The 24,823-nt window shown below is 44.4% G+C and overlaps 2 protein-coding genes and 1 long non-coding RNA gene across 10 annotated transcripts in view; 1 reads left to right on the top strand and 2 right to left on the bottom strand.

The window, feature by feature from the left end:
• raly (RALY heterogeneous nuclear ribonucleoprotein) overlaps nucleotides 1–23,630 on the bottom strand; it is a 112,259-nt gene extending 88,629 nt beyond the window's left edge. For both annotated transcript variants that reach the window (XM_015958437.3, XM_015958438.3), the window contains exon 1: nucleotides 23,515–23,630. The gene's annotated coding sequence lies outside the window, so the exon portion shown is untranslated. The remainder of the gene's footprint in view (nucleotides 1–23,514) is intronic.
• LOC139068998 (spectrin alpha chain, non-erythrocytic 1-like) lies at nucleotides 8,310–13,510 on the top strand. 7 transcript variants are annotated; one of them, XM_070549947.1, is made up of 12 exons: nucleotides 8,310–8,819; nucleotides 9,284–9,437; nucleotides 10,292–10,414; nucleotides 10,485–10,702; nucleotides 10,787–10,891; nucleotides 10,976–11,080; nucleotides 11,156–11,188; nucleotides 11,261–12,168; nucleotides 12,281–12,372; nucleotides 12,453–12,764; nucleotides 12,859–13,071; nucleotides 13,154–13,510. In XM_070549947.1, exons 3-5 carry the CDS (start codon nucleotides 10,405–10,407, stop codon nucleotides 10,820–10,822), a joined length of 264 nt encoding a protein of 87 aa, XP_070406048.1. In that variant the 5' UTR covers nucleotides 8,310–8,819; nucleotides 9,284–9,437; nucleotides 10,292–10,404; the 3' UTR covers nucleotides 10,823–10,891; nucleotides 10,976–11,080; nucleotides 11,156–11,188; nucleotides 11,261–12,168; nucleotides 12,281–12,372; nucleotides 12,453–12,764; nucleotides 12,859–13,071; nucleotides 13,154–13,510. The 7 variants fall into 7 exon arrangements, with proteins under 7 accessions (XP_070406048.1, XP_070406047.1, XP_070406046.1 ...); XM_070549946.1 differs by having other exon boundaries at nucleotides 9,284–9,589; XM_070549945.1 differs by lacking the exon at nucleotides 9,284–9,437.
• LOC139068999 (uncharacterized) lies at nucleotides 13,760–16,219 on the bottom strand. Its single transcript, XR_011520229.1, has 2 exons — nucleotides 14,032–16,219; nucleotides 13,760–13,945 (listed from the first exon to the last, which is right to left on the bottom strand). It is a non-coding gene; the product is annotated as an uncharacterized lncRNA (long non-coding RNA).
• Nucleotides 23,631–24,823: the final 1,193 nt, after the last annotated feature.

Genomic DNA, 24,823 nt, shown 5'->3' with positions numbered 1-24,823 from the left:
AATGAGCATCAGACCCACATGACCACAGAGCTAGCTGCATGGAAAGGCCTCAGTAGAGCCCCGGTCTGGCCTGGAAACTGTTCCGGGATTTTGAGTCTCTGTGTTTGTGTATTCTTTTTTGGATATTTTTTGTGCAATTGTTGGACAAAATGACTTGCTGTGGCATTAATTGCACTAATAGAGCGTCCAAGGAGTCTCCACTTCATTTTTTTCGGTAAGTAAAAGTATATTTATGTATTTTAGGTCACTGCCGAGCTGAGCTTAGATTTTAACATGTACTGTTTAACCATGAAATTTAAATGTAATAGGGTAAAACCCAGTGCATTTAACATAATGCTACACTTTAGAAAATGGGTTGAAATATAACATGTTGGTGGAGCTGGGTTCCGACTATCGGCTTGTGGAGCTCTCGGGAGACCTGTTTTCCACCAGGTTCTCCCCTCCCTGCAGCTCGGCGCATCTCTGTCTGATTGCAGCTCCTGTCTGCTGCGCAGGCTATCGGCTTGTGGAGCTCTGGGATGGAAACCTTTCCACCCGGTTCTCCCCAGCGGCAGCTCTGCACATCTCAGATCATAGTGGCGCTTGTCTGCTGTGTGGCTGCCGGCTTGTGGAGCTCTCGGAGACCTCTGTGTTCCACCCAGTTTTACCCAGCGGTCAGCCCGGCGTTATCTCTGACTCAGAAGCTCTGGTGTTGTGCACAGTTAACTCCGGTTGTAGCTAGGTTGCTACCTCCGTTAGCTTAGCTCCCACCTCCGCGTTAACTTTGGGTTAGCTTCAGGTTAGCTTGTAGCTAGTTCAACCGGGTGTCGTCAGTTGATCCCAGCCTTACAGCCACACCCTCAGCTCCACCTCTCTTCCCTTTTGTGGAATTGTCTGGGCTTGACGGAACCTGTGACACAGTCAAAATGGTGGTGGTGGCCACCTCCCATTTTTCTTCAAAAACGTGTTATTGTAGCCTATGGAAACCCATTGTCCAATATTCATATGTCGATGCTTAATACCCAAGTACGCTACATTCTTGCAAAGTAAGGCAGAAAGTCTGTTTTACCAAATATAGGAGTACAAGTACACCATTTGGAACACAACTGTAGTCCCTTATGTCATGGCAACTAGTGCAGTTTGTTTCTACAATAAAAAAAATAAACCTGAAATGCTAAATAAAAGTGTAGTTTGTCCCTTAAATGACAAAATAAACAATGAAAATGTTAACCCACTCAGGCTCAAAATAAGTTTTGATAAAAAGATGAACTAAGTCCTTCAGGGGTACTTCTGAGTTAAAAAATGTTCATGGAATATGTATGTGGAGTAACCAGGTAGGTAGGTTTTAACGTTGCAAATCTGCAATGCCTGCCTCCAGAGTAGGGGTGGGCAATATAAATGACATAAGGTAGAAATTATATAAAATTGGGTAATGATACGTTTTTTGCTCTACAGCAATATTGCGAAAACACATGATGTCACTAAAATGTGCACCCACGCCGACATTGGAACAACAGAATGGCAGTGACTGCAAGCATGTAGCGGGAGGAGGAGGAGGAGCATTCTACACTTTTTGGACATCTTTATTCTGCTGCAATTTATTTTCCATTTGAGGATTTTTTTAAAGCATGTCATTTTGACATATAATAAACAAAGGAAAGAATATATCGCAGTATATATCGTAATCGCACATGCTTCAGATTATATCGCAATATAGATTTGAGGCCATATCGCCCAGCCCTTCTCCAGAGGGTTAAAAATTTAGTCCACGTTTTATCAAAATTGATGAAATGTCAGCATGTCCTGCTTCTAAATGAAGAAAAATATTAATTTAGGTGTTTTGTCAGTTTTTCTCTTAAAATAATAAACAAAAACAAAGGAGCGACATAGTCACTGTTTACACAGAGCAGCACAGATCTGTGTTCTCCACCTCTACTTATGCTTCTGGCAGCCACTCTTTTAAAGGCTCTCAGGTGGTGACTACTAGCGAGAGCAGTTGAGATGGCAGAAAGGAGGAGGAGGAGCAGCAGCCAAAGGCCATCGTGCCTCTGTCCCTGGTGCTGGCTCAGAGAGCAGGAGACGGTGCTGTCCATGGTCCTGAACCCGAAGCAGAGTGGCAGCAGCCATGACAGTAGGTGAATCATAAAAATACACACAGTATCTGTTATGTGACTGAAACAAACAAGGAGTTAGTAGTATAACTAGTAAAATAAGTGTTTATTAGTTGAAAAAGATCAGAGGTTTTCCAAATAAATAAAAATAAAAAATGGTGAAAAGGTTAGAAAAGTGAGATTGTTTAGGAAGCCTACACAGTTTGCACATTAGCTGTTGGCAGGATTTCATGACATGATTCAGTAAAACAAAGTCCATAAACTATCAGAATTGTTTAATAAAATTATTAACGAAAACTCATTTCTATGTAAATTATGAAGTTGGGTGGTCCAGCACTCATAAGCTAAAGTAGACCCTTCTGATGGGATCTCATTATGTAAAAATCAAGGCTAAATCCCACTGCTGGGTGTAGCTGACCTTCAAGCTCTGAGGCAGAAATGCACAAAAAAAACAACTACGTGATTTCACTTTGATCACTTAAATCAGACGAGCAGGAGTAGGATCCGGACTACCTCGGTCCTAAACTGTCATGGCTAAACATTGGTGCTGCATCCAAATGGAACATGAAACATTTCTAACATTAAAGGAAGATCAACAATAACTCTGAGTCAAAATTCAAGAATAATTTCATCATAGTCTAATGTATTATAGTAGATAATAAGCCTGTCAGATAAGGTCTGGTAAGGGTCATTTTAGCACAAGACTCAAGAAAATGATTTAAAAATATGAAAAAAGTTGCAACCTGTGATCTCAACAATGTAACAACACAAACAATTATTAAAGCTATTTAGCTCATCGTATAAACAGCCACTTAAAAGAAGCAGCCCAAAAAGTCAGAGAATAAAACCATGTCTTCAAATCCAGATTTTTTTCTTTAATAAGCCACTGTACATTGCATTTAGTTAAAACTAGGGCTGCCATGAGTAGTCGATGCGTCACGACGACGTCGACAAAAAAAAACAGTCGACGACTAATTTAACAGTCGACGCGTCGTTTACTGTATGAGCATTTTAAGAATCTTGCCTGCTGCAGCACGTTCGGCACGTTTGCTTCCTGCCCTGCTGCTTATATAAGTGGAGGCACATGCGCTGTAGTGCCCACTCCAGCTCAGCGTTCGCGCAGAATTACCGGAGAAAAAACACATCACGGCAAATAATCAATGGAGCTCGAAGGTTTGGGAGCATTTTATGAAAACAACTGAGAAGCAAGTAGAGTGCAAACTCTGTAAGGGTGAAACTCTCGTTTCACGGGAGCACATCGGCAATGCACGAGCATCTTGAGAGGAAGCACGTGATGGCGGAGAACGAAGAGTCGCCTCTGTAAATGTTCCTTTTAGCTGCTAGCATCATATGTGTAGCAACAGCAGTAGTGATGGTGATTATACTTTTAACATGTAAGTATATGTCACGTATTAGCTCTAATGTTACAGACACTAATGATTTATTTTATACCGCTGTTACAGTGCTAAACGAAAGCACTCTTCTACAATGGATGAGTTTCTCACAAGGCCAACCAAGTGCACACCGCAACAAGCCAATGCCCTGACAAAGGCCATTTTGAACATGCTGGTAATGCACATGAGACCCCTTTCCATGGTTGGCGATCAAGGTTTTAAAGATATGATCAAGATGTTCAACCAAGAATACTAAGAAGTATCTACCAGGCCGATCACATTTCACCACACTGATGTAAAGGAAATATGAGACGACCTTTGAAAAGGTGTGTGTGTGTGTGTGCGTGCGTGCGTGCGTGCGTGCGTGCGTGCGTGCGTGTGTGTGTGTGTGTGTGTGTGTGTGTGTGTGTCTGGATACAAATAAAAAATAGAATTTTATGCATTTCATGATAGAATCAAGTTTGCTGACTGAGCAGTTTAGAATCTAATATAAGTTAAAGCATAATATACTTTTTTCTCCGTGTTAAATCCTAACCTGCTTTATGAATCAACAATATATCGGTAAATGAACTAACGTTAATATATTTTATCTTTAAGGTAAAGCAGGCCCTCAGAGCTGTGACTGGTTCCCTGACTCTGACTGCTGACGTGCGGACCAGCCGTGCTACAGAGGCGTACCTTGGTGTTTCCTGCCATTTTCTGAGCGAAGACTGGAACATGAAAAGCTTCAACCTTGCCACCATGCCTCTAGAGGAGAGGCACACTGGTACAAATATAATGACTTGGATAGAAGAGGTTTTAGCTAAGTTTGAAATCCTGCCTGTTAAAATAAAAGCAGTAGTTCATGACAGTGGGTCAAATATGGTGGCAGCAATGAGACTGCTTGAAGGGAAACATGGATGGGCCTCTTTTTTGTATTTTTGTATTTAGTTGCACACATCTGATCTGTTTGACATTGTAGCATTTGTATTAACATGTTGCAACAAAATTCATTAAAAGCAGTTTGATAAGCTATTGTCTTTATTATTAGATGCCACATAACTGATCACACATAGAACTAGAAGCTAATGATGGGTATATTAGAGCATCCTGGTGCAATAAGCTATACTTTTATGAATGACATGATTAGTCGCGACTAATCGTCACCAAACTGGCGACTAGTCGACTAATAAAACAGTCGTTTGTGGCAGCCCTAGTTAAAACAATTAAAAAGTCACTTTTCTTACTTTGATTTCTGTGTTTTCTATTAAATCAGCTGTCAGTCTGTCTCTGTGGTCGTGGGTGCTTGTGTGGCGCCAACCTGCAGAGTTGTGCATTAAAAATTCAGAACAGATTCAAACACTATGAATATGCATCATCGGTGGTCCTAAATCAGATACAAATCTGATGAGTTCTAACTTTGATTTTTATGGGGGGGGGGGCTGGTGCCTATCTCCAGCGGTCAACGGGCAATTAGGCGGGGTACACCCTGGACAGAGAGCCAGTCCATCACAACACAGAGACACAAAGGACAAACAACCATGCACACACACATTTACACCTAAGGACAATTTAGACAGACCAATCCTAACAGTCATGTTTTTGGACTGTGGGAGGAAGCTGGGGTACCCGGAGAGAACCCACGCAAGCGCAGGGAGAACATGCAAACTCCATGCAGAAAGATCCCAGGCCAGGAAGCGAACCCAGGACCTTCTTGCTGCAAGGCAACAGCTCTAACCACTGCGCCACTGTGCAGCCTTTGTTTCTAATCCTCTAGATTTTAACTTCACCTGCTTTCTTTAAGCTTGAAAGAAGAGCTCTGGGGTCTCATTTATCAAACTTTGCGTAGAATCATTACTAAAACCGTACTTAAGCTCAGCAAAAAAATGTACTTACGCCAAGTAGGTTTGTGATCTATCAAACATGGAGTACGCACTGCTGCACACAATTTCCGCTTCATAAATCGGAGACTAACGAGAATGTTTCTCAGCTGCATTTTAGTCACATCCTGCCCTCACCACACCCACTTACTGCCATAAATAGTCAATGCAAAGTGCCTTGTGGATCTCATGCATTTACATAAGCCGGCTTGTTGCAGCATTTCGATCCCGACCTTAGATCAAGGCAGATCAAGGAAGCGCAATTTCACAGAAGCAGAAATTGAGGTACTTGTGGGTGAGGTGGAGAAATGAAAGGAAGTGCTTTTGCAAAACAAATAAGAAAAAAATCCATGGAGTGGCACAGCGTTGCTGAAGCCGTCAATGCTGAGTTCTTCAGAGAGATCTGTGGCGGATATTAAAAAAATTATCCGATTAGGATTCGATCCCCAGACTCCCGGGTGATAGTCGCGCGCTAGCCAGTCAGCCAAACGGAGATCTCCCTTGTCCAAGTAGCCAGGGCACATGATCATTCGGGTCACAGTGACAGGACACACTCTGTCACAGACGCATGACATTCTGTCTCAATCTGTCCCCTTGCTGATATTCTGCACTCCGTATTCTGCGCTTCGGGCTGTGTGTGTGCACGGGCGCATAGGTGTGTGAGTGTGCGCGCGTGTGTGTGTGTGTGGGGGGGGGGGGGGGGTCTTGTTCTGTGTGAAAACAAAGCAGTACAAGTGATAATGCTGCAAGATTTCATAATTTTATCCTTCTCAGCAGCAGCACTGCAGGTGCTCTCCATGTCCAAAATGTGCGTAAGCCAGGTCCTTAGTCAACTTAAAGTTGTGCACATTTTTCCACTAACTTTTCTTTCATAAATCCCAAAGTTTGCATGGAAAGTTGCTTACGCAGTTTTCTGACCCCGTTTTGTGCGTAAGCAAGCTTCATAAATGAGGCCCCAGATCTTTAATCTTTGCTCAGTTTCCAATTTAGAGCCCACAAGCTGGCTTGTATCACCTTTAATCAAGAGGACGCATCACATCCTGCTCTGGCGGTGGTCCCGGGGGACACATCGCATCCTGCTCTGGCGGTGGTCCAAGAGGACGCATCGCATCCTGCGGAGGACGCATCGCATCCTGCGGAGGACGCATTGCATCCTGCTCTGACGGTGGTCCTGGAGGACGCATCGCATCCTGCTTCGGTGGTGGTCCCGGAGGACGCATCGCATCCTGCTTCGGCGGTGGTCCCGGAGGACGCATCGCATCCTGCTTCGGCGGTGTTCCCGGAGGACGCATCGCATCCTGCTCTGGCTGTGATCCAGGAGGACGCATCGCATCCTGCTCTGGCAGGGGTCCAGGAGGACGCATCGCATCCTGCTTCGGCGGTGGTCCAAGAGGACGCATCGCATCCTGCTCTGGCGGTGGTCCAGGAGGGTGCATCGCATCCTGCTTCGGCGGTGGTCCCGGAGGACGCATCGCATCCTGCTTCGGCGGTGGTCCCGGAAGATGCATCGCATCCTGCTTCAGCGGTGGTCCCGGAGGACGCATCACATCCTGCTTCGGCAGTGTTCCAAGAGGACTCATTGTATCCTGCTTTGGCGGTGTTCCCGGAGGACGCATCGCATCCTGCTCTGGCGGTGGTCCCGGAGGACGCATCGCATCCTGCTCTGGCGGTGGTCCCGGAGGACGCATCGCATCCTGCCTCGGCGGTGGTCCAGGAGGACGCATCACATCCTGCTTTGGTGGTGGTCCCGGAGGACGCATCGCATCCTGCTTCGGCAGTGGTCCTGGAGGACGCATCGCATCCTGCTTTGGCAGTGGTCCCGGAGGACGCATCGTATCCTGCTCTGGCGGTGGTCCAGGAGGACGCATCGCATCCTGCTCTGGCGGTGGTCCAGGAGGACGCATCACATCCTGCTCTGGCGGTGGTCCAGGAGGACGCATCGCATCCTGCTTCGGTGGTGGTCCAAGAGGACGCATTGCATCCTGCTCTGGCGGTGGTCCAGGAGGACGTATCGCATCCTGCTTCGGCGGTGGTCCGGGAGGACGCATCACATCCTGCTTCGGCGGTGGTCCAAGAGGACGCACAGGCTCGGGTCCAGCCCGTCCAAGAGGCTCCGGTCCTTCCTGTTCCCGAGTCTACGTCCACATCTCAAGTCTCGGAGTCGACGTCCACGTCCCAAGTATTCCAGTCTCAAGAGACCCCACAAGTGTCTACGTCCCCACCAGTCCCAGAGTCTACGTCCCCTCAGTCTCTAGTATCCCCTCTTAGCCCAGAGTCCCCTCAGTGTCTTAGCCTTAGTCCAGTGTCCCCTCTTAGTCGTCCTCCTCTAGTGTCCCCTCTTAGTCCTCGTCCTCTAGTGTCCCCTCTTAGTCCTCATCCTCTAGTGTCCCCTCTTAGTCTAAGCCTAGTTTCCTCTCAGTGCCTTAGCCCAGAGTCCCCTCGTAGTCGTAGTCCAGAGTTCCCTCTCTCCCCTCAGTCTCCAGAGTCCCCTTGTAGTCGTAGTCCAGTGTCCCCTCTTAGTCGTAGTCCAGAGTTCCCTCTGTCCCCTCAGTCTCCAGTGTCCCCTCTTAGTCGTAGTCCAGTGTCCTCTCTGTCCCCTCAGTCTCCAGTGTCTCCTCTTAGTCGTAGTCCAGTGTCTTCTCTGTCCCCTCAGTCTCCAGAGTCCCCTCGTAGTCTAGTGTCCCCTCTTAGTCGTAGTCCAGTGTTCCCTCTTAGTCTTAGTCCAGAGTCCCCTCTTAGTCCTCGTCCTCCAGTGTCCTCTATCCCCAGACTCCCGCAGTCCTGGCTCCTGGTTCCCCGTCGCCGGCCCCCCAGACTCCCGCAGTCCCGGCTCCTGGTTCCCCGTCGCTGGCCCCCCAGACTCTTCTGGCCCTCCTTCCTGGTCCCCCTCCTCCCGCCCTGCTCTGGTTTCCTGTGGGCGTCTTGAATCCGCTGGGGGGGGTTCTGTCATGACCAAGCCCCCACAATGCCGCTCAGAAAATGGTCCCAACCCGGAAGTAAGAAAAATTGCAGTTCCACCCTCATCCGCTGGGGGCTGGTGCCAGAAGCGAGCAAATCCTCATTGACTCCCATGTTGAAAATGCCGATTTCACAGCAGAAATAAACATGTTTACAGCCTGGTGCCAAAACATGTTTTTTGTCTAAATTATCTAGTTTATACTCATGACAACTCTGAGGGGGGTGAATTTTTTTCTCACTCTTCTGTTTAAGTGTATTGAAAGCCTAAAATTCTGTATAATTAATGAGCATCCGACACACGTGACCGCCGCCTCAGACCCACGTGACCACAGAGCTAGCTCCGTGGAAAGGCCTCAGTACAGCCTCGGCCCCTCCTGGAAGCTGTTTCGGGATTTTGAGTCTCTGTGCTTGTGAATTCTGTTTTGGATATTATTGGTGCAATTGTTGGACAAAATGACTTGCAGTGGTATTAATTGCACTAATAGAGCGTCCAAGGAGTCTCCACTTCATTTTTTTCGGTAAGTTAAAATCTATATTCGTATTTTATGTCACTGCTGCCTTTAAACTAGCTGAGTTTACCGAAGTAGCTAGCTAACCATCAGTTTAACATGTAGCATTTACTGTTTAACCATGAAATTTAAATGTAAAATACGGTAAAATAATTAATAGGGCATATTTAGATGGGTAATATGGTAAAAGATCAAAATGGGTTGAAATATGACGGAGCGCTAAGAGGGAGACTTCTGTGTCCATTCTTCCACCCGGTAATCCCCAGCAGTCAGGCCGGGCAGCCTGACCGATCCGGCGCCTACTTGCTGCGCCTAGCTGCTGCGTGGTCTGACCGCTCGTGGAGTTTTTCATGTCTGACTTTAACCGCATCTAATACTGTATTATGGCGTGAGCGCAACAGCGACAACTTAATATCGATGTGTAAGCAGCCTGAGTGGTAGGGTGTTTTCATCTGAACCCTTAAAATCTCCAGCAGGCTTGGAGTGACACCTGTGTCCATTCTTCCATCTGGTAATCCCCAGCGGTCAGGCCAGGCAGCCTGACCGGTGCGGCGGCTAGTTTCTGCGCGGGCTGACCGCTCGTGGAGCTCTCAGAGACAGATCTGACCGGAGAAATACTGCAGCTCGGTGAGAAGTCTATAGGGCATACAGCGTTTCCCTTAAATCCCACCGCCACGCCGACAAGATCCCAAGTTTCTTTGTTTTTGTTGGCGCTGTTTACCGAAGAAGCAGCGGGAACTAATATGTTGTCGCTTGTGATCACAGCCGGCGGGTAGCAAGTATGTACAGTCTATGATTTTACCGCTCCCTCCTGCAGTCTTCCCCTATTAAAATTTAAAATGTGTAACTTCATGTATTGGGATGAATGACTGATATTCATGTTAAACTCAAACGTTAGGCATTTAGGGGGAAAAAACAAAATAATAAACATTATACAGATGTCAAATAAATCAAACTGTAATTAAACTATATATTTTCAAAGTCTCGATTCTGGATAAAATCCAACAACATATGCTTTATAAATAAACACCACACATGGCTTTTACACACACACACACACACACACACACACACACACACACACACACACACACGTTACATTGTGATTTCTTAGTAAATATTCTATTTGGCGAGAGATAAATTTTATTGTATTTATCCTAGTGAATCTATAATTAAACGGGTAAACTAGCAGTAGTACATCCAACATCAAAGAAAGTAAAATGTTATTATCAGGAGAGGGAGAATGATTAAGTGGTTAGCAGCAGTGTGCTAGATGATGGCCCCCTCCATGAGGCCACCACAGCTCAGCAGAACATCATTGTAGCTTCTTCTGGGGAGAAAAACACTTAGAGAAAAAATAAAGTTAACAGCTGAAATAGCAGGAAATAATACAGTTAAAGAGCAGATTGTAGAAGAAAGAAACCCCTGGGTTAAACTGGTCTGTCTACTGCATAATGCTGAACTCTAACATGTGTCCTCAGGGAAGGACCTGATTGGTGTCCAGAACCTGCTGAAGAAGCACGAGGCTCTGCAGGCTGAGATCACAGGTCATGAACCTCGCATCAAGGCTGTCACCCAGAAAGGAGAGACCATAATGGAGGAAGGTAGAGCAGGTCTGGTCCTGACATGTTTCTGAGGTGTCTGCAGGTTCTGGCTCACTTTGTTTGGGTCCAGGTCACTTCGCTGGTTCAGAACCCTCGGCCCGTCAGAACATTCTTATCCACCACGTTCTAACACCAGACCTGTTAACCCGACAGCAACAAGTGGCTCCAACTGACGATGAGACCGGGAAGGAGCTGGTTCTGGCTCTGTACGACTACCAGGAGAAGAGTCCTCGAGAGGTCACCATGAAGAAGGGCGACATCCTCACGCTGCTCAACAGCACCAACAAGGTTCGTGTGCCCTTCACAGCCGAGGAACGACCTCCAGCTCAGAGCGAACATCTCCACACCTGCTTTGTGTTTGTGTGACTTTAGGTTGTTTTACTTGAACTCGCGTCTTTAGCTGAATGAGGATGGAGAGATGGGTCGGACCTGGAGCAGGTCGAGGTCTTGCAGAAGAAGTTTGACGACTTCCAGAAGGTCGGACTTTTCCTCCTCTCCGTCTTCCAGCAGCAGCTGTCAGATCAGCTCAGGTGATAATCAGCAGGTGCTTTTGTCCTGCAGGACCTGAAGGCCAACGAGTCCCGCCTGAGGGACATCAACAAGGTGGCATCTGAACTGGAGTCAGAAGGTCTGATGGCTGAGGAGGCTCCTATGGTTCAGGCTCAGGTGAGCGTCATCTGTCTGCAGCAGCTGGTCCCTCTCACTTCCTGGTTTGTTAACTCTGCTCGTCTCTGTTTGTAGCAACAAGAACATCTGGGTTCTGCTCCTGGAAAGGTGCGTGTTGTCCTCCGCCTCCACCAGAACCAGACGTGGTGTTTTTGTTACCACTCATTTGTTTGTTTACAGGATGAAGCCGACTCTAACCCCGGCTTTCCACAGGAGTCGTCAGCAGCACGTTACTGCAGCAGCACGTCATAGCTGCTGATAGGAACCGCTGTGGTCAACAGAACCTTTTCCACCGGAGCCGTCAGCAGCGCGAGTCGGCCACGTCTCAGGAGCAGCATGTCGCGGCCTTTACGCGCCGGTTCTATTTTCTACGCGCGACGCCTCTGAAACGGGTCAAGTTCGACATTTTTGGGGAAGGAAAGACAGGAAATCGGACGCGGAAATTGAGAGAAGCTACCGAGATTTTCAGAATAAAGAACGTACTGCCTTCCGGTTGCTTTACTTTTAAAAAAGGTTACTAACTGAGCGGCCCCGTGAGAAGTTATCACCTAGCTAGCGGTCTCCTTTGTTTTTCAGGTCCGTATTGGCGATTATAAAACGGACAGAACATAAAACACAAACCATGTTGTAGTTTTCTCCTGCTTGTTGTTGTGTTTACTGACGAAGTCACTCGAGTGACTTCGTGCTCGGTCGGTGACAGCTGCTCCCCTGCTGCTTCGCGTCTCGTGGGAAGGGCCGAGCAGCAGCTTACGCGAGCAAGACGTGCTGCTGCAGTAACGTGCTGCTGACGGCTCCCGTGGAAACCCGGGGTAACACGGCGTCACCCTGGAAGGTGAGTTCATTCAGCTGATCAGAGGTCACCTCTGATGGCCGCAGTCACGGCCGACCGTGCTGAAATCACACAGGAATTCAGGTGACCCGGCAGGCACCAGGTGCTGGTGAAAGTGGGGACATGTCAGCTGGTTGCCATGGCTACAGTTATCTTTATGCATCTGTATGACTGCTGACTGGTGTGTGTTTCCTGTGACCTTTGACCTCAGACCGTACGGTTGGGCGTTCAGACGACGGCTAACTTTAATTCCATCAAGGTAAGAGGAAGCTCTTCCCTTCCTGTCTGAGCAATCCGTCTCCAGGTTTCCTTGTCCGGCGTCCAGCCCGCTGGCGTCCACCTTCATCTCACTGGGTTTGGTTTCTCTCCAGGAGCTGAACAACCGCTGGCGCTCGCTGCAACAGCTGGCTGAAGACCGGAGCAACATGCTGGGCAGCGCCCATGAGGTGTAGCGCTTCCACAGGTACCCCGCACACTTATGCGCCGCTTACGGGTCAGTAGAGTTTGGACCCACACTCAGACGGAGTTCTGATGTCTTCTCAGAGACGCTGATGAGACCAAAGAGTGGATCGAGGAGAAGAACCAGGCCCTGAACACAGACAACTACGGCCACCACCTGGCCAGCGTTCAGGCTCTGCAGCGTGAACATGAAGGCTTTGAGCGTGACCTGGCAGCTCTGGGTGATAAGGTCCGCTTTCCTGATCGGTACCAGGACCCGAGTTGTCTCTGGAGACACGTTCTTCATGGTTCTGGTGACTCCACCCCAGCCGTTCCTGATCAGCGATCAGCGGGGTGCTTTCCTATTTAAGGTGGATGGAGGACAAAATTTGACGCCAGAAGATTGCCTCAGTTTTGGTAGTAACCAGCCACTCGTGTTACCTCTAGTGTTCCTAGGATTAATGTTATTTCGTAGTGTTTTTGCTCTTATATTGGATTTACCATTCTTCAGGATTCCTGTCGACCTCATTGGATACTGACCTCTACTCCAGGATTTGGATATTCAACACACGGACCTTATCACCACCCTCCATAACCCACCTCTCATCTCACCCGTTGCCCCATCCACCAGGACGCCCCGCTTCTCTCCACCTCTGCTCCCTCTCCTGCGCTTCCCCCGGCTCTCTACCTCTCCCTCCTCCAGCCAACACATACACCCACCACAGTAAGTCTGCTGAACACCTCTGCCTGCCTACAATGGATTTTGAAACCAGAACCTAAGCTCACCTGTGTTCTCCCTCCTCCAGATGCTGAGCTGTTGTTGCAGTTCCAACCACAGACTTATCTGTGCACCTTAAGTTCCTCCTTATAAAGAAATCATTTTTTCCATCAGTTTTTGGTCAGTGTTGTATTCTGCATGTCTTGGGTTAAGTACCTTCCTCCAAACATGACACTCCTCCTCAAAGAGCAAATCTGTTCAGCACATTCTGACAGACAGACCACCATTCTTCTGTCATGATGCTGTACAGGACATTTTTAGAGTTTTTCTTTTTAAAGATAAATAGGATTACATTTAAATAGCAATACTTTCACATTATCATTTTCCCACACTTCTGTATAACTGTATTTTGTTGTTTTTCAATAAAGAATGACAAATTATTTAAGTTTGGATTTGTTGCACACAAATATATATCTGTAAAAAATATCTACAAAGCTAATGTATACATAACAAGTATGATTGGGTTTTGCAATACGGCACTATTTTAGTAAGAGTTTTAAACCAAGTAAAGTTAGTAAAGAACACATTTCTATTGTCTGCTAAGAAACTGTTGGGATTTAAAATGGGCCTGTTGTACAAATAACTTGTAAATGATTATTCCTCACTTTTGTCTTAACCAAAGAAATTCCAGTAATTGAGCAAAAACATTTATTTTTAACACTACATTTTATAAAACAGGGCGCAAAGTGTCGGCACATGTATGTATGTCGATGGTCCACCCCAACCGAACCAGGAGACACAGACGTCAGGGAGGCCAAGGTTGTCTCTGCAGCTCTCTGGGCACCACGCCTCACTCAGCTGTCTCCAATGATCCAAATGGCTATGGAGAAAAAATAACAGGTTTGTCATAATTGTTTAAAGTACAAAACCATACATGAAGTGGTGAGACAGGTATGTGGAACTTACACTTGCTGCTTTGTGTAGCTGATGTTGGAGACACACAGGCTGCCATGGTGACATTTAAACAGATCTAAGAAAAAAATGAAAATTAAAAACTCCAAGACCTCATGTCATATTTACTAATCAGCTATGGCTGATTTATTGTTTGGATCACAGTGAGTTACACTAATTCTAATATATTTTTATTTCTATTATACATACATACTTTTTAACTGTTATTTTCACGACTGTTATCAGGCTCTCTTGTTCTGGTTCTGATGATAATTCCGTGTCTTCCAGTAAGTTATCTTGTGCTTACTTCATCTGTAGAATGTCTCTTTACTTTTGGTAAATTGTACTGAGTCCAGAATAAAGACTAGTTGGCTGTACAAGATACAAACAAGTATAACATTTTGGAAATATATGAAATGTATTTAGGCTGCTAATTTAGCTCGAATACTAATAACTGCAATATTTTCCGGACTATAACTCGCACTTTTTTACATTTTCTGGCAGGTCCTGCTACTTATACTCCGGAGCGACTTATATAACAAAATATGTAGGCTACACCACGCTGCTGCGGGCCGACTCCGACCCACACAAGAATGAGTTCCCCTGTCCCGCTGGGAGGGTTTCAAACACCGCCAGCATCTGTTAGAGCCTGTGGCGGGGTGCTGAGGGCCGGCTCCAGCCCAGGAATGAGCTCTCCTCGCCGGCCGGGAGGGGTGGAAACACCGCCATCCTCTCCTCTGCTGGCTGTTGTTCATTCTGTTATGGTTACCGGTGCTTGTGTTGCAATGTGAAACGCTTGGTCTCAGATTTTGTAAGAAAGATAATAAAATGTCCCCCCAAAATACGACTTAAATATATTTTCTCTTATTCATGATACATTTAATGGCTGGTGCGACTCAGGAGTGATAGCGCCGAAAAAAACTGTACTGAAAACTTGCTCAAAGCAAAATGTTTTCATTACGGAAATAAATTATAAACTTACCGATTTAAAACTTTTTTAATACAGGTACTTCTCACGAACAGGTGCAGAAAACCTCCACCTAAACTCCGTGTGAGGTTCAGGTCGATGGGTGTTCCAGTTAGCTCCGGTTGGGTTGAAGCTAGGTGGCTACATCCGTTAGCTCGGCTCCCACCTCCGCTTTAGCTTTGGGTTAGCCAGGGTTAGCTTCAGGTTAGCTCGTAGCTAGTTCGCCTGGGTGTCGTCACTCGAGCCCAGCCTTACAGCCACACCCTCAGCGCCTCCTCTCTTCCCTTTTATGGAATTGTCTGGGCTGGACGGAACCTGTGACACGGTCAAAATGGCGGTGGTGGCCACCTCCCATTATAGACAACAAACGTGTTATTGAAGCCAATGGAATCCGTTTGTCCAGTATATGTACAGTCTATGGTCATGACTCATTTTTCAGCCTTCATTCAGCTCACCTGGTCCCCTCACCAAGCTCCTGACAAGCCCTGTTTCCCTGGCAACCACCAACTCCATTCATCTCACCTGTTCATGTAATCAGCTTCATCCACTTCACCTGCTCCTGACTCCTCTGCTTGTCTCACACACCTGCTTCCCCTGCTATAAAAGATCCATTCAGCTACCCAGTCTCTGCCAGATTATTGAAAACTTTGTGTCAGTAAATTCTCCAGCCATCCACCCTGCCTGATCTCTGCCTTCGGACCTCGTTTTTCTCCTGACCCCTGCCTTGTACTCTGCCTGCCATTTTGACCTTCGCCTGTCTCTGACTCTGTCTCCAGCTTCGCCCATCTGGTAACTCCACCAAAAATAAAATACTTTTTTTAATATACTTTAACGGTGTTTGGCGTCATTACGGGTCTTCTGAGTTCAGCTCATGACAGAGACTGAATATTATCGGGTGAGAGACATTTTTACCTGAAAAACTAAATACACTAACTTTAGCAAAAAGAAAAGGCAGCCCTCACCTTTCAGCCTTTTGGTTCAGTATTTTTGACGCTGATTCAAGAGCCTTTGGAAAACATGCCCCTCCCACTCCTCATGTGCAACATTTGAGATTACTACTTCAACTTACTCTGTCAGAGAAGGCTAAAGATGTGATTGTATTAAAGGCTCATTGCAAGAAGAGCAAAATTGCTTAGTTGGAAACAATAGGACTCCACTTAGTTTTACCAAATGAAGAAGGGATGTATGTATTTCCTGAAACTGGAAAAAAAATAAGGTTTTCCATTAAAGGAAACATACGGCAATTGTCAGATAACTGGACCCCTTTTTAAAATTATTTTGGAGCACTGCAAACACCCTTTGATGAGTGGAACAAAGAAGAGGAGTATTAATCACTTTTCTATTTTCTTAAGAAGTTTTTTATTTTTTTATTCTATTCTGTAAAGTGCACTCCACAAATATATTATGTGCATATACACTTGCATATAAATAAATGGGAGCTTTCAGTTGATTAGATCTGAAGATTACTGACAGAAAACTTTAGTTAATAAGACACAAATTACACCAAAAACAAGGTATAAAGTAGAGGAAAAGGGAAGCTCAGCTAATGGTAGAAAGGATGAAAATCCTCATCAGTTTCTGCTGAATCTGGAAGGTTGCAAAGTTTCAAACATCAGAACTTCTCCTGACTCCAGACTTGTGTAAAAGAAGCAAAGTAGGCGAACAGAGGCAATTTACATTAATGAGAATGCAGCTGAGCATTTTGGCAAAGCTAGAAGGAGCACAATAAAAGTAGGAGGAAAAATGCTGACTCAGATTCTGAATGGAGGACTGAAGACGAGTGACTCGGTTGACTGGAAAACAACCAGTCAGCCATGAACGTCAGCAGTCAGTCAGTCTGCTGCACCAGAGCATTTTCATGAGCTCAGCAGTCAGACCAATCAAGGGCAAAGAAGCAGTACAATGATCTGTTGCATCACTGAGGTCTTAGAGTGGTATCTTCCTAATGTTTTATGTATTAACATAAAAAATACAAATACCACATCTGAGCAGCACAACTACTTTATCAGAACAGGAGTAGATGAGGGTGTGGTAAAATGTGTGACGCAGATAAACCTGATATTTACATTTGATGGTGTGAAGATTTGAGGCAGAACTTGTGAAGAAATGTCATTTATCATGTTTAGGAAGAGTCTTTATGCAAATAACAGTTCTGCTGACAAATACATTTTCTTCTTGCAGAAGATAACTGAGAATTTTAATGGACCCGATCTACAAAATGCAGGTTCTTCACATGAAGGTCTGTTCGGACCTCAGATTTTAGTCAACTCACCAATCCTCAACCTGAAATATTTGCTCATTTTGTTCACCAGTAGGAAACCAGTGGTTAGATCATATTCCTAACTTGTGTTTTAAATTCACCTTTTATGATGCAAATTTCAATTTGCAAAGTTTTACTGTACAAAAATGTAATTATCATCACGTGTTCTCCACACAAAATACTAGGTAGTTCCCTAAATGTACAAAATCAGTTCAGCCTCAACTATTTTGGGAAATGTTAAAAGTCAGTTTTTACAGTGCTGCCTGTGTGTAACTGCTGGTGGAGAAAGTGTGTTGCTGCATACACTGACTAGTCTGCAGCTTTTATCAGGCTGTGATTGGAAAGTGTAACTGAGGAGCTTGATAATAAATATGAATTTAAATAGAAACATTTTTGCATCCAGACCTTATTTTCTTTCCAATTTAAGCATTTTCCATCATTCCTGAACACACTGAAAGTGGGTCGTGCTCCCAGCGAGCTTGTTCGCTGACACCTGCCTTGGGTGTTACTTCAGGTGACAACTCATTAAGGTGATTGGGTAGTTTCCCCAAACTTGATCATTCATTTCTTCATTTTTTAAACATTTTTTCAAAATAAGCTCTTTGTTCAATATTATCAATTTGTTGATGCTTTTAAACACAACTGTCTAATTTTGGGTGTCTTTTGTTTAAATGTTATTTTTGGCTGAAATTACTTTTGTTGATTTGGATGTTTGGATTTATTTCTTGACCATCTTTTCCGCCCAAAAGAAGAAAATCCCGGCTAACTGATGCAGCGTCTGTATTTATTAGGGTGCTACCTGTATGCCATCATGAAAACAACTGAGCTGAAAACCAAAGCATCTGATTGGATAGGGCAGCAGTAGCTCAACAGGTTGAGCGGGTTGTCCAATAATCGGAAGTTTGTGGATTCGATCCCGGCTCCGGACAGAGAATTCTGCTGTTGTGTCCTTGGGCAAGACACTTAACCCACCTTGCCTGCTGGTGGTGGTCGGAGGGACCGGTGGCGCCTGTACTCGGCAGCCTCGCCTCTGTCAGTGCACCCCAGCAGTGGCGGTTTTACCATTAGGCATAGGTCGGTGACCGCCTGGGGCCTCCTTGTATTGGGGGGCACTCTAGCCGTGACCGCCGGCACCCCTCTGTTAATGTCACAATATTCTTATTACCAACCTGTCGCCACCGCCAACGGGATTGGACATGCGCACTTCTCATTACCATAATTCCTGAACCGTTCAAGATATCTGTAAAATTCCAAAAGTGCTACATTACGGTAGCCACCAGAATTCCCTGTCTTGAGCGCAACCAATCACAACACAGATTCAGAGATGTGCTGTTTGTCATCCAAAATGCTCCGTTTTATAACTTTTGAATGGCTGATCAGATTCAAAAAATTCCAATGGTTCCTAAAAGTACATAAAAGCAGCTTTCCAACGATCTATAGCGTGAAGCAATCGGAGCTATGGAAATCCTGCTGTACAGCCTGATTGAAACGGAGCACAGCGGAGCGCAGCACTTAAGGTGAAAGCGGATAACGGAACGGGGAAGCTAATCAGCATAAAAAGCCGGCATGAAATTATGGATATGCCTCAAAGAAAATCAACACAATCTATTAGGTGTCCCAGAAGGCTTATATCTGAAGACAGTGACCACGAAGAAGGACAGATCTCCGGTGAACCAGGGTATGAATGTTTGTTCAGTCTTTTTTATTTTTTATTTGAACAACCCTCAACTATTTGCTAATTGTAAGATTCAGCTTCATTCCAGCATTATTTATCTTTTTACAATAAATAATTATTTTTGCTAAAACAAAAGTTTTTGTTATAGCAGTGCACGGTGTGCAAGAGAAGCACCCCATGGCAGTGTGAGGTGAGCAGGACTCTGCCTGCAGCTGGAGAGAAACTTCTTCAAGGTCTACCACATCAAATAAAAACGTGTGAAAGTTTACAAAAATAAATGGTCTTAAAAACTGCTACAAAAGATACCAAGGTTCTTACTTTTTTAAGAATAGATGCATTACAGTTCAAAGTTTAAATTTTTCATTCCAAATTGTTTGCCCAGTAATTTTGAAGTTCCTGTTCAGTAATAAATGTAAAAAACAAAAATCCGTTTTTTGCTTTTTTCACTTTTAAGCTGAGTTTTTAAAGGCTTTCATAGAAATAAATTCTAAATACAAACCATACAATGAAAGCTGAGGTTGTTCTGAAAAAAGGAGAAGAGTTAACACACACTTTGCACTTTTTATTACAATTTTACAGCCATAAGATAAAAAAAAATACCAGGCTGTTATAATTATGGTCATAAGAGGGTTATTAAGACGGTGATGCACAAACAGGAAGTGATTGGTAGTCATTCCACTTCAATCCAGTTGGTGGCGGTAATGCACCAAATTGTTGTTTGCCAAGGGCAAATAAGAAGAAGAAGAGAGGCAGGAGCATTCATAACAAACCCAAAGCGAAAGACAAAACATTAAGCATGAAATGGAGTTATCCTAGTGGCTCCAATAAGAGAAAGAAGCATCATGCTTCATAAAAGCTTTTATTTTCACTTCTGAAAGTGACGTCGTTTTTCAATGTAAACATCAAAGGAAGCAGAAAGGAAAGACAATGGAAAATGTTTAAAGGGAGGAAAACATGGACCAAAATAGAAAATAGAAAAAAAAATAACAAAGGCAAAAGCACAGGAGCACTGACAGGAAGAAGAAAGCAGAGCAATTATTGAAAGCACTCAAAGGGAGAGAAAGACAGGAAAAAATAGGAGGACTAATAAAAACGGAAAATAACTCATGTCAGAAGAGGGGAGAGTTTCGCAAATCCAGTTAAAGGTAAGATTGTCAAAAATTTTGTGTAAGGGGCCCCATGTCTGTGTTCGCCTTGGGCCCCCAAATTGCTAAATCCGCCACTGCACCCCAGGGCAGCTGTGGCTACATCGTAGCTCATCACCATCAGTGTGTGAATGTGTGTGTGAATGGATGAATGATACACTGTAGTGTAAAGTGCTTTGGAGTCCTTACTCTGAGAGGCACTTTACAAGTGTGGGTCATTTATCATTTATTGGTTGTTTCACCCTCTATCTTTGTATTATTAGCTTACCGGTAAGGCCCAATTCACACAGCAGGATAATCATGCTAATTCTTGACCAAACCCTCCCCTTCCAAAAATCTGAAAGTTCACTGAGAAACTGTGTTTTACATGTTCAATTGAAATATTATTGGTCACTCTGAGTTTCACATGAAGGCTAAATGTGACAAAAGTCTTCTACCCCTATTTCCAAGTACAATAGCTGCCAAAATGGGAAACTCTGGGATTAGAAAAAACATTCAATTAGAAATTATAATAATGCCAAGTTAACATTCATGGGCTCACCCATCTTGGCTCATGACTAGAGCAGGAAGTGTTTAACATCCAGGAGAGAGCAGAGCATGTCTCAACTACTAGAAGCTAATCGTTAGCATTAGCAACTCTACAACACCCCAGAACTCCTTCAGTCTTGTGTTATTTGAGGAGATAAAACATCAGTGTTGCAAAGCAAATAGCGTCGGTGGTAGAGTCATGTTAAAGTTAGCCAATCAGAGTCAAGACGTATAATTATCAGGAATTAAGACTCTAAATCCTGCTGTGTTCAGCTCAACTCTGAATGGGCTCACTTCTAGTTCCTGAAACAGGAGCACCATAGCTTGACTCACATTTAGGGACCACTGCAACCGTGTTGAAAAACGAGCAAACTTGGTCTTTAACTCATTCACTGCCAGCCGTTTCCTGATTGGTAAAGCCCTTCGCTGCCAGCGTTTCTCACCATTTTTACTGTTTTTTAAAGAGTCAGAATGTTGCGTGCTAGGATGATGTTGACACCAAAACAACCAAAACAAAGCGGAGACTCACCTCTTACATCAGGGAGAATCCGTGTGTTTCGAGCGTTATTCGTTCTTTCATAATCCGTTGTTGAACTGTGATCGGCAGAAGCTTTTCCAGTTCGCGCCTCACTTTTTTTTACAGCAGCGGCCCAAAACGATCTCCTAACACACGTATTTTCTGCTTCCCGGTCACGTGACGTGTGACGTATGCGGATGAAGATCGGCTTTAGAGCTGAGATGTTTGTTCTCACGGTGCGGGGGCTCGTTCCAATGCCCACACAGTAAAAACATGCCAATGACGACTTTAGTTTAGCAAACGGTTGGATTTAAAATGACGACTTAAGTTGTCAATGGCAGTGAATAAGTTATGGATGGCCTGATTACCATTGTTGCGCTAAAAATATTTATTCACATATTCCTACTGTGCGTGGTGTGTTAAGAGTGCTCTGGTCTGCTCTGAAGCAGAAATGGACCATTCTCTTAGGTTGGTATACAAACGTGATGCTTTCACTAGCTGATCCCACCCTGGATTACACCTCTGTGACTTGGGTCTTAAAGATAAAAGCCAAACTGCACCAATGAAAACAAAACTAGGGAACGAAAGGGAAAGAAATCTGAAAAATATCTAAGTTACTAAGTCAGAGTGTCTTGTTTGGGTCCCTTTTGATCTGAGAAATGTTAAGTGATGGAACTGATCAATGATCAATTAAGTATTGATGCTTTTATGTGTCTTAACAACTTTAATGGCAAGCATCAGCTGCTTTCATCACTGAGGAGTGGACAACAGTCCGAGGAGTTAGAGATTGAGGCTGCTAAATGGCCTAGGGGACATCCGAGACTCGCCTGAATAAGGTAGAAGTGGAAGTCTGGAGCATCCTGCTGTAGCCATGATCAATCCATATGAGGGTGGATGGAAGGAGGTTTGAGTCATAACTCAACCTGACACTTAAAAATGAATCTGTGTTTGTTGCTCCTCAGAAACACACGTGACCTTTGGACTGGCAGCAGTTCGTCCATTATCACAGCTTTCTGAATTCACCCAAACTGAAGATAAATATTTTAAATGCAGTCAAAATAAAGAGAAACAGCTGTACTGTCTGGGCGTAAAAATACAGATGTGACCAATTCAGAAGCCAAAGCAGCAGTCTGCAGCCTCACTGTGCTCCACAGGTCTCTGAATCACGCCTACAGCTGCATCCCAACTCATTTCATATCACAAAGTGCATCAAAATCTGCACATTAAACACAAATTAGCATTGCAGGGGGTGGTGTGAGAATCATTATTGTGGGATTTCAACTATTTTTTTCAAGCTTTTATCGGACAATTGTGAAAAGCTGCCTTCTCCTCTAATGATGCTACACAGACGAGTCAAACATCCGCTTCTCAGGAGTGTTAATGAATGAAAAGGTAGCGTAGGCATGGAGAGTGGTAAAAAATTAAATCAGAAAGTCTTAGGGGGGAGGAAATTGAATTTTTCACACTGATTATAGCTCCGCTGTTTTAGGTTTAATCTCATATGATAAAATAATTTTTCCCACATTTTGTTCCATGTTTGTCAAATTATTGGATCCACCTTCTCATCTCAAAGCAACTTTTGCAAACAGACCTTTTGGTTTTAGGAGATTAAAGCCCCTGATTGGTCAGATTTATCTAACTGGCTTTTTCATTCAGTCAGTTTGAAGCAACAAACTTTATTACTCATTTTAAAATGATCAAAATCCAAAACAATTTATCTGATGAGAACAAACATGAAGATGGACACGGCAGCAGGGATTGTAAGCCCAAAACAGAAGTCTGATCTGCTGGTGTGTGTGTGTGTGTGTGTGTGTGTGTGTGTGTGTGTGTGTGTGTGTGTGTGTGTGTGTGTGTGTGTGTGTGTGTAGCTACTGTAGAAAAAAATACTGATCAGCCACAGAAACTCACTAAGATTCACTACAGAGATCACCACCGTCCATCCAGGAAAAATTAAGAAAAGTTCAGTTTAACAATATGCTGATGCCTGATCCCCACCATCATCATCATCACCATCATCATCATCATCATCATCATCATCATCATCATCATCATATCACCACCTCATGGGCTCAGGCTGCTTAGCGTTACAGTCCCAGAACAAAACAAACTTAAATAATAACGAAGAAGTAAAACTCTGAGAACAAAAATGCAGGAAAATGAAACGTTTTACCTGAAAGAGCAGAAAGAGAAAAGCACTCCAAGAAGAAATCAAGACAAACTAAGAAAATAAGAAGGAAGACGAGTTTCCCTCCGTTAGAATATGACCAGAAACGGATCCAGGATCAGTCCAACGCACGGAGCTCCGGTAAAATCCCCCCAAACGTGTTGAAATGTAAAACAAAAATTAAAAAAGAGAAAAATGGAAAGTGATGTGAACCAGAAAGAGAAGTTAAGGGGAGAACTGACCTTCCACCGCGGGAGGGAAAAAGACGAGATGAGACGCAGGAGGAGACGCTCAGCGTGCGCTCGGTAATCGGTCTGCAGCTCCAACTGCGCCTCGACCGGGAAACGACAGCGGCAGCGTGCCGACTGGACCGAACCACCGAATCATAGCAGGGGACACATACCGGAACGTCAACCCCCAACTCTTAAAGGGGCATACCATGATTACTTGTTTATTCGGGGGGGGGGGAGACTGCAGAGTGAGACTCTACAAACTCACATTGTTTTCCTGACATCGTGAAGTTTCAAACTCTTTAAATTCTTCTAAATCCAAAGTAAAGTCTTGAGTACAAACAGAAATGCTCAGTTATCTGTAAAATACCTTCAGAGGAGACAGGGTGAGGAGTGATGCAAACTCAGGGTAAAAAAAGGATGTTTATGTTGCCATCCCATTTGGTCCAGCTGTCTTCTTCAAGGGCAGAAAGAGGTAAAAAGAGTGAGTGAAGAAGGAAATATGAGAGAGACAGAGAGAATGCTGGTGAAGGTTCTCAGTCATCCAGGTGGTAATCCAAAGGGGTTAGAGAGGGAGATGATCAGAGGAGTCCTTCCTATGGTTTATGCCTTGGGTCCATGTGGCAGGGGTGAGGAGTGAGCACCACCTCACCTCTGCCACGTGGACCTCAAAGGATAAACCATCAATCCTGCTCAATGGTCAACTTTCCTCGCGGGGTCACCCACAAAGACAGTGGAAGGGTTAAGTGAGTTCCTACACAGGATAAACGCACACATCTGCACATAAGTACAGTTGATGCTTGAGGCCCCTGGTCTTTAAACTACTTAACAGGATTAGCTGTTTCCTCGAAACACTGCTGAATCGTTCATGGTCTGGTGAGAGCTGTGAAAACTGCAGCTGTCAAGTGCCAGGTTTGTTTAATTTTATTAATATATAATTACATATTTAGCTGTGACAGATTGTTGAGTAACAGTTATACGAACGCTGGCAAAGTAGTTTCATTTTATTTATTTATTTATTTATTTATTTATTTATTTATTATTGATTCATTCAGTCATCAGATTTTAAAAAGTTAAAGTTAATTAAAAATTCTGGAAATTTTTGGAAGAACACAATGGTTTAAAAAAAATTGAGCTAAACATAAAGTGTACAGAGAAACACCAGAATGTTAGCCGGAAGGAGGCCAACCTGTTGACCTGAGAAGAGGAATCCAAACACCGTCAGTTATTTTCTTACCAGATCTTATAGACAAAGACCTAATTACCTCTTCAGTTTGCCCTAATTAATGTGTTTCCTCAAACAGAGAGGATCAGGTAGGAA

This window comes from Nothobranchius furzeri, chromosome 3, assembly GCF_043380555.1.
Source record: "Nothobranchius furzeri strain GRZ-AD chromosome 3, NfurGRZ-RIMD1, whole genome shotgun sequence".
NCBI classification, from domain to species: domain Eukaryota; kingdom Metazoa; phylum Chordata; class Actinopteri; order Cyprinodontiformes; family Nothobranchiidae; genus Nothobranchius; species Nothobranchius furzeri.
This window is presented reverse-complemented; position numbering and strand designations above follow the sequence as displayed.

Excerpts from the sequence above, each read along its gene's own strand:
- LOC139068998 (XM_070549943.1), top strand. The coding sequence starts at position 12,557 with ATGAAGGCTTTGAGCGTGACCTGGCAGCTCTGGGTGATAAGGTCCGCT. Across the intron at positions 12,765-12,858 it reads AGAAGATTGCCTCAGTTTTG|GATTCCTGTCGACCTCATTG; the intron begins GTAGTAACCAGC and ends ACCATTCTTCAG. Across the intron at positions 13,072-13,153 it reads CAACACATACACCCACCACA|ATGCTGAGCTGTTGTTGCAG; the intron begins GTAAGTCTGCTG and ends TCCCTCCTCCAG.